The 13,325-nt window shown below is 42.4% G+C and overlaps 1 protein-coding gene across 1 annotated transcript; it reads right to left on the bottom strand.

Annotated features, from left to right (window-relative positions):
* Positions 1-8,382: 8,382 nt before the first annotated feature.
* Positions 8,383-12,328, bottom strand: msx2b (muscle segment homeobox 2b). Its single transcript, XM_086131924.1, has 2 exons — positions 11,845-12,328; positions 8,383-11,040 (listed from the first exon to the last, which is right to left on the bottom strand). The coding sequence occupies exons 1-2, from the start codon at positions 12,176-12,178 to the stop codon at positions 10,601-10,603; spliced, it is 774 nt and encodes a 257-aa protein (XP_085988050.1). The 5' UTR covers positions 12,179-12,328; the 3' UTR covers positions 8,383-10,600.
* Positions 12,329-13,325: the final 997 nt, after the last annotated feature.

Raw genomic sequence — 13,325 nt, 5'->3', positions numbered from 1 at the left:
ATTGCGTGTGCCGTCATGATGACGATAGTTTTTTAATATGTCGCGCATAAATACCTTGAAATGACATATTTAATTCATGCAGCAAATACCAAAGGACTCTTGAAATTGAAAATGCACGACGGGCCGGATTAAAGGACGGAATGCCTCGGAAGTCAGGAGATTTGTCCATTGAGCCCTTACAGCACATGAGAGAGGAACTTCATATGCAGTCAATTACAAACAGCTGAAGTCAACACGTTTCCCTCAATCTCTCCAATTGGAAAATCCAACCCATGTGTTCTCTAAGCATATGCCCCAAACGTAACTCGCAGTTCAAACCGCCATCATGTGTTTTCACGTCAGGCCTCACGGTGCAGTCAAGGAGAGAGCGGGGGCGCGCACACGCGCGCAAGTGTTTGGGCCGTATATCTTGCAACACCCGTGGGCCTCTTCTCAGATGTTAACATCTCTTGTCATGTTCCATTGCCTCTTTGAAAGGTCACACGCTGCAAATTGCCATTGCGGTGCTTACGAAAAAAAAAAAGCCCCCCCTCCCCTAACGGGTTTTTGCGGGAGTGACGGTGCCACCCTCGGGACATGCTGCGTAGCGTGAGATTCCGCTGACTCGAAGTGACGCATGACTCTCGGTGTCCAGCGTGACTGACTGACTGACAGGCGCCGTGGCCCTTTGCTCTACTTCCTGTATCTCTATGAGCAGTCAACTCAAATGTCATATCTTTTCACCTTGTAACGTTTTAAGCAATGGATATTTGGGCAAACAGCGCAGTGATGCATTTAGGCAGACCATATAACGAGAGTCGGGCATATTCTTTATCATCTGCGAAAAATGATTAATGCAACCCAGTAAAGCAGTTGTGAAAGGTTTATTTTTTTTTCTCCACACTCACCAGAAGGAGCCACAATCATGATGTCCCATTCTATTTAATTGTTATTACTGCAAGTATATCATCGAGTGCTATTTTCCTCATTGAAAAACACATTCCAGAAGTTAGATTAGACAAATAAGTGTTTAGATTTGTTACTGAACAAAGGAAACTCTTCTCAAGGCGGCAGTCTAATTGCAATGTTACAAGATGTTGTTTTTTTTTTTTACCCCCCCCCCCCGCCCCAAAAAAAAACGTTGCAAAATTCCCAGAATATTATCAGAATGGTACCAGGTGAATAAGACTCTTTCCATAATTGTGACTTAATTCACATGGGTATTATTTTGAGCTGCAAAGTACTTTATCACACTGAGAAATGTTACTCATATTTTGGTTCGCTTAAAAACTCCCATGTCCGCTGAATGACAAACTTTAAGTGCGATATAGCATCCTGATTTGGGAGATATTTGGCGACGCTAATTATGAACGACAAACCACAAGAAAAAGGATAAAGAGATCCAACAGAGTCTTGTGTCCTTAATAGCCTCTGTGGCTATTTTCTGTAGTTGAATGATCAAATCTCTGATAGCGACTTATCTGTTCTTCCCTCACTTGCGGTCGTGATGAATGCACGTAACCTTGAGCCAGCACGTCCTCCATTCATCCAGGCAGACAACACCTGCATGCGGTGAAATGCTTAACTGGGTTGGGAGGGGGGGCGGGGGGGATATAACAATAATTCCGCAACTTTTTCTTCTATGATTCGGCAGCAACAAGAAGTGATTTAATAGCAGCATTCCAGCCCTGCCAGACGTTTATTTGGAGTGCTGTAAAGTCTCACAAAGGTGGCCATTCATTCACTTTTCTTGTTTGTTTTTTTACATATGGGCCGATGGACTTTACGATGAGCCTGAACTCTTGTGTAGCACAAACTATTTGATTACATCATAAAAGCTGCCATATTTCTGCCTTGTTAGACTTGTCCATTCTGTTTCAACATGCAGCTCATCTCAGTGCTCTTTCCTGTTCGGGCGATGAAACGCGACAGGGCAGAGACATCCAGCCATTTGTCACTGAAAGATGAAAAATGCGAAATATCACAGTGTAAATATATCCGTTTTCTTGCAGGCTTATGTTGATTTGCTGCAGCTGTCTATCTACGACAGGGGTGGCAAACTTATTTTTCCAAGGGCCGTATGCTGACAAGTAAATGAATGCAAGGGGCATTTTGATATCATTCATCTTTAGTTTATTGAAATTGTCAAATTGGTGATACAGTATGCGTTCGCATATGCATGTTTGGTATCACCATATTAATCTGTTCCAACCATTATATGTTAGCATTAAGCCAACAGGGGCCGTTCTGGGGCAACGCTGTTTTCAATAAACGCGCAATTCTATTGGTTTTATGTTTAGTTTGCAAGTTGCAATTGACTGCCAGTGGCACATAACAGCTTGAAGCCTCTTTTTTTTTTTTATGAATTGGTCACTATTTGCCAAGCATACTTGGTGTGATGTGAGTTGAGTCTGCCACAATATGTCAAAATTGTGCTCACAAATAGAAAATAAAGGCCAAATGATGGCTTGTATCTCAAAAGTCGGGCCACTCTTATCTCGAGAGACTACAAAATATATTTATTTATTATTTAACTTTTTTTGTTTTTAAGTTTACCATGGCAATTTTACACGGTTGCTCTCTATAATTGAATGGCATCTATGATATCTAATCCGTTTTTAAATTACTCGTACCTGATACAGTGTCAGCTTTTTGCTGACGTAAATTGATCTCGGATTGCATTTTTACTCTAAACAGAACCAATGGAGAGATTTGTTGAAGCGTGTATTCATGTTATACTTGATAGTCGTTTTTATTCATTTGAACAACTTCTTCGCGCCACCTTTTATCCCGCTGTTCCTCCAACTTCTGGCCATGACTCAATCTCTTCATAATTGCCTCATATTGTTAGTTTGACCTTTTTGGTCTTTCAACGGGTTTTTGTTGTGTTGCCGCAACTTCTCCACGTTTCTCCCGCAAACATCACAAACCACCTCTTGGTTCGTGTCTACAAACAAACTGAATGGCTGCATTACTGAGCAGCGTAGGAATTTTCAGATGCCACCGATTTATGGAATATAATGCAGATTTCAGTCAGGAAGGTAGCCTTGTTGGATTTGGGTATGCCACAGCCGCACATGCTGAATTTATTCATGCGCTTCCCACCGGCGCTTTTGATAACTTGGCACAATCATTGCTACGTTATCGCCCGCAGGTCGGAATTCCCAGCTGCCGCCTGTTAGACTGCGGGTGATGTTTGACAATGAACAACTGCCCGCCGCCTGTAGCATCTTAGTTTAAACACACGCTCTGGCTCACCCGATGGGATTTCACTTTTGAAAACTGGTACACATTGTGCTATTATATCATCACAGGCAGAGCTTGGCCGAGCCACATTGCTTTTATTACCATAAAAAAAAAAGAGGGGAAAATGTGTGATATACAGAGAGTAGCAAAAAAATACAAAAGGCATTCCCGGTGAAGTAACAAGTTTGTAAGTCTTTCAGTAATGTGGTTTCCAAATCCACAGCATTTCATTTACATCTGGCCCGCATTTTGCATTTCAGGTGTACAGTGTTTGTTCTTTTTCTTGGTGGCAATGGAGCCATTAGTGTGCTTCTAAAAACGTGAAATTAAAAACTCTGGGTGTGTGTGTGAAACTTTAGAGGAATTAAATATGTTAAAATAATTTATGTGCGAATAACGGTACTCTGTATGTCGATTTTATTTTATTTTTTTAATCACCCAAAATGTACTCAAGCCACCCAAGTCAGCTTGTCTGCTTTGACAAAATAAAATCAATGCACGCCTGATTATTTGTTAAGATTGCAAAACTGATTAAATATTCTGCATTTAAATGGCCTCGATAGTTTTTTGCAGATGTGAAGCACACAGTGGGTTGAAGAGGGGTGGTCTGATGAGGTCATCCACCTCGGCTGGTTGCAAGGCTGGTCTAATGTGCCAAATTTAGAATTTATGGCCTGTGTTTTTGCTGTACAGCAGTTTTGATTGTCCACAGCTGTTTTTATTTATTTATTTTTAATTTACCATTTGTTTACATTGCAGACACATTGGTTGTTTCATATCCGGTTGTATCCAGAATGTATTTGGAAAATGATTCACATCTGAGGAGATGTGTTTGTATATGATTAGCTCGTATCCAAGCAGGGCCACTCTGGAGCAAAAAAAAAAAAAGCCCCACTTGTCTTACATGAACCGCAGGCGGGGTAGTTTAAATCCAGGCAAGGAGTTATCTGTGGCCAGAGTGCTTTCATACTCGCCCTTTTAGTCTCATGCGTCCATAAAAACACTCACAGCATGGGTAAATGACTTTTTAGAAAGGGAGAAAAGACAAACAAAGGGTTTTGGTGGTATTGGCCCAAATGGCCTCCAATGGTAGCAAATCCAGTGAAACCTCCAAGGTCCAATGCAACCCAATTTGTTCATGCTGCATTCCCAAAATGGTTGTCCCTCAAAAAGATGCAAGACTGAGACCACGGAATGTACCGCTTTTGACACAATGCTACTGCTACTATGGAGTAAGTTCCAAATCCCTGTTCTATGGCTATCATCACACTTTTTTTTCTGCTGACTCGTTTGCAGCACTTGGTGGGCATTGGTGGCAGTGCTCTTGAGTGGTTTAGGTCCTATTTAGCTGACAGAACCTTCTGTGTCAGCCTTGGCTGCTCTGAGTCACGCACTGCTCCCCTGTCATGTGGTGTTCCACAGGGCTCAATTCTGGGGCCTCTGCTGTTCTCACTGTATCTGCTCCCATTGGGTTCCATCTTAAGGAAACATGGTATTCCCTTCCACTGCTATGCAGATGACTGCCAGATCTATGTCCCACTGAGCAAGAAAGACGCCTTCTCATTAAGGCCACTCCTATCCTGTCTGGAAGAAATCAAAACCTGGATGGCACAAAATTTCTCGAGATTCAATGAAAAGAAGACAGAGGTGATATTGTTTGGTCCCAGTGGCCCTTGTACATTCCATCCTGTAGACTTGGGCCCCCTGTCTCCTTATCTTAAGTCAACAGTCTCAAACTTGGGCCTTAAACTGGACAGTGATTTCAAACTCGATCGGCAAATTGGTGCCATTGTTAAATCCAGCTTCTTTCACCTTAGACAGCTGGCCAAAATAAAACCTCTCCTCTCACATGAACACTTTGAGACAGTAATTCATGCCTTTGTCACATCCCGGCTCGATTACTGCAATGCCCTTTACTTTGGAGTCAGCCAGTCCTCCATTAAGCGCCTTCAGCTGGTCCAGAATGCCGCTGCTCGCCTCTTGACTGGTACTCGTAAGAGGGAGCACATAACTCCTACTCTGGCATCCCTTCACTGGCTCCCCATTCATTTTAGAGTTATTTTCAAGATCCTCTTATTTGTTTTCAAATCTCTGAATAATCCCGCGCCACCTTACCTCTCTGAGCTTATCCGCCCCTACACACCTGCCCGGCGCCTCAGGTCTGTGGACCAGACCTTATTAGAAGTACCAAGAACTAAACTGAGGCTCAGAGGGGATCGAGCCTTTTCTGTTGCTGGTCCCTCTCTCTGGAATGACCTCCCACTGAACATTCGGCAAGCCTCCTCGCTGCCCATTTTCAAAACCCTCCTCAAAACTCACTTGTATTCTTTGGCATTCGACTCAGCATGACTTAGATTTGTTCTTGGTTTTACTGTTTGGTGCTTTCTACCGCCTTTATTACCGATTTGTCTTACTGTTTATTGTGCATGTTAAATTGCTCCATGTACAGCACTTTGTATGCAGCGATGGCTGTTTGAAAGTGCTCTATAAATACTGTTGACTTGACTTGACTTTTTCCTACTGTGTGTGTGTGTTGGCAGAATTAAATCTTTTCTCCCGCCCGCTTAAAAGGTGCCCAAACATACGACACCTGTACCTCCCGTTAGCATCCTTTTTCTCCGTAATGAAAGGCAAACTACAGGAAAATTCACATGACATCCAACATGTGAATCTATTTCTAGCTCGTAGCCCTTGCAGCTATGTTCTCACTTATCATATGGCTTGGACACATGGCTGCTTTAAAAACTAATGATGGCGTGAAGGCTGTTGAAGGTGAAGCCCACTCCCACTCAGCTTCACATCTTGGGAGATGCATCCGTTAATGCTGAGTTTTTAAATAGCACCTCATTGGCATTAAGTGCATCAACATTGTGAGTGGGACAGAGGGGCAGGTGGCAGAATGAAATGGGGTGTGTGCGCGTGTGCATGTGCGTGTGCGCGTGTGTTTGGCATTCTCATAGCTCCATATTGATTTGTGATGGGGCATTCTGTTTTTTTTTGTTTTTTTAAATGAAATGGTCATATATATATAATGCACATACACACACCAAATTTTATTTTACTCAACCACTGCCCCGCAAGTAAAATGTCAGGCTGACCCCTTTTTTTAAGAGCTATTTTAAGATCGGCAAAATAAGAAGCCTGTTTTTTGCAATTACTTCCAGTTGCCTGGGTTTTCAGGCCGATCAACTCTGTCATCATAGTGACACCTGCTGGCTGAAACCTGTAGCTTCGACATTCCAATTAAAAAAAAAAAAGTCCTTTTGCTCCCTCGCTCGCAGGCAAAATCCTCTGGCCAGTCACACCTGGATCACTACCTCATTCAGCCTTTTTTTTTTAAATAGCCAATAAAGATTATTCTGAATCTGACATTATTTTCTTACGAGCTCCACTTTTGAGTAAAGTGAGTAACGCACACACAGTCAGGTCATTTTTTTTAAAGCATTTTCTCTCCCTTCCACTTAATATAATCAGCAAAGGCCCAATTATAAGATGTCTCACAAATATCTTGAGCACTTATTCGGTGGTGTTGTTTGTTATGAGTGAGTTGTCTGCTGCTACTATATTACTATTGGCGAATGTCGACGGAAGTTAATGTTAAAAATGCTATTCAATACTGGCAATCAGAAATCCTTGGGTGCGTCATCAAGACCGAGGTAGACTGAGGAACGAACTCCATGTTTGGGACATGAAACATAAGGGCAGACAATTAGGAAGCGACTTTTGTTGTTGGGGGTCAGACATACAGTAGAGGACAAATGTGCCACTGTGATGCCCATTATTATAATTATTGTTATTATTAATACCGAGAAATGCTAACAACAGCCTAGCTTCATCCACGTACTATATTTTTTCTTTGGTCAGTTTATTCCTACTTCTTGTTTGAAGTAGAGCCAGGTTGGTCATTTCTTGCACGCCACACACTAAAAACGTTAACAACACATGGTAATTTTTTTCCTTGCCATGTGTGATCAATTTACATATTAGAAATGTGTTTGTGTGCGTATCGTTGGCCTTGCTGTGTATTTGCAGTTTCATCAGAACTTACTGCAGACTACTTCTGATTTGATTGTCTCAACTGGCATTTGGCTATAAACTGGCACATGCTGCTTATGAGCGTAATCGCATGTGACACAAGAGCGGCACCATCTGTTTTTGGGCTAGAATCCTAATCGCCAGATCTAATTGTATAAGATCCTTTTTAAGATCTCCTTCATCTTCTCTGATGGATAGACCTCGTAATTTTTAAGGCTTTGTCTATAGATATCTACAGTATATCTATTACATATACCTGTATATTACCGGTATATAGCAGAGCCACAAGAGGGAGGTAGTAGGCATCCACACTGTTGTGTTGTAACACTTAACAGCCACATGCTGTGCTTATTACTGCCGAGAGGACCCACCAATGGCGCAAACAGACCCTGACAAATCGATAACTTAGTGGTGAATGCTTTGCCCTTTGACATTGGACCCCGCTACAGAAAATGATGCCTCTGCGCCCTTCGCCAGTTTAACAGCGGGAAACCTCATAAATGTGCTGCTGCTGCTGATCGTAAACAATTTCCTTGTTGCTGCATCAAAGTCATACGGAAGAAACGAAAAACAGACGCACATCTTTATCCTCGTGTCCCAGTATAAGCACAGTCGTTGGTTATTTTTAACGAGACGGGGAAACAAGTGACACATATGAGAATGAGTTTTATACATATTGATCGACATGGGATCCCACGGTTTACATCTGTCCTGCAGCAGCAATGTAAACTGAATTTGTATGCAAACCAGACTGAAAAAAAAAATACTAATGCTAATCAGACGCTAACGACACTACTCGCTAATTTGTGCTAACATGGCAGCTCTTATGTGGAACTTTGGCCAGCCAAACTGCCAATTGGTGAAGAAACTCGATGTTGGTGTTAAATAGCCCCTTCCTCACATATTAACACAATTCTGTAGGCGGACAACAAAAGTCTGACTTGATCCTTCAAGTTTATACTTGAAGGGTGATCATGCAATATTAACTATCGGCATACGGACATTAAAAAGTACATATTCCATTTAAGCTTTGCGATTACCCCAAAACAAAGTTGAACTAGAAGTATGAACTTTCTGTGAAATTACTGCATCGATCAACAAGAACACACACACACACACACATACCAGCTACAAAAACACAGGGGCTTTATTCTTATAGTCACACGTTTTTCATCCAATAAATAATTACTGTAATTATGACTTCACTACTTTTAGTGATCGTCTGCAACCTGTTCTGACTTGTAGACAAATTCCACTTGCGTCACCGCCATAGAAACGTAACTCCATCGTAAACCAAATGTGTACTCGCATAAAACTTGAATGCGGGAACAAGTCTGACCATGTAAGACAGACACTTTTTTTTAAACAAACATAATGTAAGGCTTTATTTGATTCCAACAAAATACATGCAGTCGAAACTGCACCGTATAATGTGGACCCTTTTAAAGGGTCGTTCATTAACCATACAAATATATCGCTCATACCACGTTCTCGCTAATAATCATAAATATATAAAAAGTCACTTGTACAATCCCCACAGTTCCAGAGAGAATAAATCGGTTTAAGGCCACCATCTTGTATTGCTGAGGCGGTTAAAGCCAGAATAAAAGGCAAATTAAAAAAATTATTAAAACGAGTCTATTAACATTTACCGATATTTGGTGTTGAAGCTGAATCTTTTGGGCGCTACAGTGTTCCCCCGCTTTGTCGCGTGTCGTTCATTGTTTGCATCCCCACTTTATCGTAGAATTTTAAGCAATCATTTCAATACGCAGGCTACGTAGCGCATTGTGTCACAGCACTGAGGTCTACTGGGAGAGATGCAGCATATTTAAGAGCAAAAAGAAGAGACAGAGAAGGTCCCCAAAGTAGTTCCAGTTAGAAATGGTGTTTCCGCAGATTAGATATTGGCCCTTGGGGATTGTTGTTTGCATGCGTGGTAGCTGTGTGTGTGCGTGTGTTAAAGTAGTTGTTGCTTGAAGGTTCATATTATCTATGCTAATTTCCATTCACCCATTTATTCCGTTCTCCTTATGTTAGCATGAAGCTAGCAGACTTTTGGTATTTAAAATTTATGTGGTTTTGTTAAACACTTTGGTGTTTAAATACACAGTGGTGATACGACTTCCAGGTTTTTCAAAATACGAGCCGTTGATTGGACAATTTCTTTTTCTGCTGTTTATTGCCACTCTCAGCTGAAGATGACTGCCTAAGAAAACATAAAATAGAGAAATAAATTTATACGCGTTGTGTATTCAAAATAACCACATAGCCTAAGCTAGCTTAATGCTAACATACAATGGGGAATGCTATAGGCATATAAGCTAACAATTAGCATCTACTGTATGTGGACACAAGGGGTGTGTAAGGAATATTTTGGGGATATCAAAATACTGTATTAAAAACTCTCTGTTGTAAAAAAACAAAACAAAAAAAACATTGTGCTTTTGTACATAATAATCGCAGTGAGAGAGAAATGGTCTTCGCCGGTCATTTTATTGTGATGTGTTCCTTTTGGCTCCGCAGTGCATAGTATCATGGTCTATGTAGTTTACAATGCTGTGTTTGGCTGAAGCGGGGGAAAAGTAATGTTTTTTTTGGACAGGGATGTGTTGCTTTCAATATTGTAACCTGATGACGATATTGTGGCAATTTTAATGTCGCCGTTATCGTTACATCCCGAGTAGATACCAGAGTGAGCAGCACATTGTCCATTAAAAGAGAAAATGTAATTTAAGTGTCATTACTGTTTTCAAAAGTATAATATAGAGTGCTGTTTTTGGTTTGATTGGGTTTCTTTGGGGGTGGAACGGAATAATGGCATTTCCATTCATTTGAATGGGAACAGAGTGTCATATATTTTGTGGCAATTTTACTGTAAACTTCAACTGGGAGGGAGCTTGAAGCAATCACACTCTGCCTCTTTAGACAACTGTGCAAGCAACAAGTGCTAAGGAAAACATTTGAAGGTGTGTTTTTCATAAATTGAATGTGCTTGAAACCAAGAAGTGTTACGACTTTATACTGTATATCTATATCATGAATTTTCACCTATTGCGGGTGGGTCTGTAACATATCCCCCGCAATAGATGCGGTTCTCTGTACGACTTAAGGCCCTTGTGAACACAAGGCACATTTGGCGATCAATTGAGAGTCCAGTGCAAGCGTGTAGTAAACATGAGCTGGTAAGCGGGACATCATGTGAGCAGGCAGCTCATCTAAACCATTTTACAATCCTCACCATGGGGAGAATAAAAGATCTCCTTGTCCGGCTATAAACATGTTAAGTCAGTCCAGCATCATCAATGCGTCCTCCATAAAGTCAGTGATGATTCCATTCCTATGACAAGTGGTACATGCTGTAGCCCAGGGGAGCGGCATACAGTCCTACTGGCGAAAAGGGCATCATGGCTCTCTGGTGATACGCAGAGAAGGACTGTCCGTATAGAGACATGGTGCCCAGCGTCATTGGCAACCTGAGGCCGGGCTGAACCAGCGCCGCCGCCGTCGTCGTCGATTTGGCTGTGGTGACCATCTTGAGTTTCTCCAGCTCGGCCTCCTGGAGCCTTTTGGCTTTGGCCCGGCGGTTCTGAAACCAAATCTTCACCTGGGTCTCCGTTAGGGTGAGGGAGGATGAGAACTCGGCCCGCTCTGCGATGGACAGGTACTGCTTCTGCCGGAACTTTCGCTCCAGAGCCAGAAGCTGAGACGTGGTGAAGGGCGTGCGCGGCTTGCGGTTGGTCTTGTGCTTCCTCAACTGGCAGGCGGGACTGATGTGACCTGGGCGAGGGAACCGATGGGTGAGCTGAGCCTCAACAGTCAAAATTGCAAAATTGAAAATCCCCTTGCGAATAACGGGGCTCGACTATACAGCAAATAACTTGTTTGAATAAATTGGTGCATCTTCTGATTGGACCGTTTTAACTCACTGATAGGCGATCCGCTCCAAAATCCTGACCGTGTAAAGACAATAGGTCAAGTTGGTACATCAGATGGTCTGTCAAACCTTTACCAAAAATGATCAGAAATATGCATTTCAGACTAATTAGGCCTGAGCCTACTCTGATACAAAGTTCTGTTTGCATTGTCAAAGTTTCCTCAAATCTCACTCAGTCCACCACAAACTGTCACACATGACTAAACATGTAATGAGAAATAGAAAAATAACTGAAACTAGACAATATAATTTGCGTTAAAATTTGCATGTGAATTCTGAAGCGCTGACGCTAAACTAAAATGCTGTAGAATTAATTGACAAGAATGCAGTCAGAGACTTGATGTTTGTTTGTTTTTTACTGAAATGTAGAATTGTGGAGAAAGTAGAAATTTGGGGATTGTGGAAAATGGACCCCAAGATTTCTTGAATGAGGTATGTTTAGTTTGAAATAGTTAAAATCAGTACAAAAATATGAAAAGAGGAAGTCAATATATAAAATCCGAGTGGCGTCTGATGGCAATTTCACAATAATATAACATCAAGATCCAATATTCAACTTCAAATTGATGTCACGGTTGGGCTGTCTGCGTTCATTTGGGAATGTTGTCATGGAAAATGTGGAGCAATGAAAAATGTGTAAAACTCACGAGGCTGAGAGGAGAGCAGCCAGTCTTCCGCCTCCAATGCTTCGGACTTGACCGGCGACATGGGCGCTGCCGGGGAGCTCTTCCGGGCCTGGGCGGCCGCATCCCCGCACTTGTAAACGGAACCAAATCCCGCGGGCGGTGATCCGGCCTCCAACTCGCACCGACCGGGCTCCCCCACGCGGCTCGCCCACGTCGTCCTCCCGGACATGATCGCCTCCACGCTGAACGGATGGCGATGCCGCGGCGCTCCCGGAGGCGAAGAGGAGCTTTTCGTCTCCTCTTCGGACGAACTGCAGCCCAAATCCTTCGCGCTCTCCTGGCTAGTCATCTCCATTGTCCCCCTGAACAAGTCGGTCTGGCCCCGATGAGCTCCGCGTTGTGTTGATGCTGTCAAGTCAAGTCGCGTGTAGGCGTTTGTATGTTCACCCGTCACGTCACGCCCACGCCTCGCTCTGACCAATCACGTTTCACCAGGATGTTGAGCGGCGCTGCCTTCGCAGTTTGCTCGGCAAAGGCGGATGGGGTTTTTTTTAAATGAGCCGATGTAAATTCAACGACCGAATTATAATCACGATGTTTTGATCATTAACAGTGGAAGTACAACAAGCAAAATTTAGCGACACCATTTAAAATTGAGTAGATATCAATTACATATATATATGACTTTTGAAACTCGAGGATGGCATGAAAGCATCATAGGACCTCTGCAGTGAATTACGCAGACAGAGCAGTGTTTACCTTTAAAGCACACATTTTACACAACGAAAGCAGGAGGCCTCTCCCAAATTTAGTTCACGACCAAGGCCGGAGTGTCAAATGTGGAGCACTATGAAAGGCGGGGTACACCCTGAACAAGTTGCGAGCCAATAGCAGGGCACATAACAGACGAATAACCATTTGCGCTCACAACCACACCGAGGGTCAATTTAGAGTGTTCCATTAACCTGCCATGCATGTTTTTGGAATCTGGGAGGAAACCCTCACAGGCACGGGAATAATATGCGAAGTCCACACAGGAAGGCTGGAGCCGGAATCGAACCCTGTACTTCTGCACTGTGTGGCGGACAGGCTATCGAGCCATCCTCCCATGTAGGCATGTCATCTATTTAAATTTAAAACCTTGCCTTATTTTTTTAGAGCATGATAGTTACGTAGCTGGCAACTTTGATTTCTAAGACACAAAAAGAGGAGGCACATACAGGACCTACATAGTGCTCTGCCAGTAACCTGAAGATCTGAATTTGTTTTAATACAGAACAATAAATTATCACGGTGCAATGTAATAACTTATCACCTGATGTGACGACTTGTCGCATTAAAAAAGTGCACTTTATCACATTAAAACGTTTTATAATGTATCATGTTAGTGTGATACTGATTATGTCATAAAATGAAATTCATCACATAACGTGATACTGAACTAAACATGTAATGTGATACTGAACATAATATTTTTTTTCAGGGGTGCCAGCAATTCCAAC

Source organism: Hippocampus guttulatus, chromosome 15 (genome assembly GCF_054856545.1).
Source record: "Hippocampus guttulatus isolate MCC_2025c chromosome 15, RoL_Hgut_1.0, whole genome shotgun sequence".
NCBI lineage: Eukaryota > Metazoa > Chordata > Actinopteri > Syngnathiformes > Syngnathidae > Hippocampus > Hippocampus guttulatus.
The sequence above is the reverse complement of the archived record's forward strand: the minus strand, read 5'-3'. Positions and strand labels throughout refer to the sequence as shown.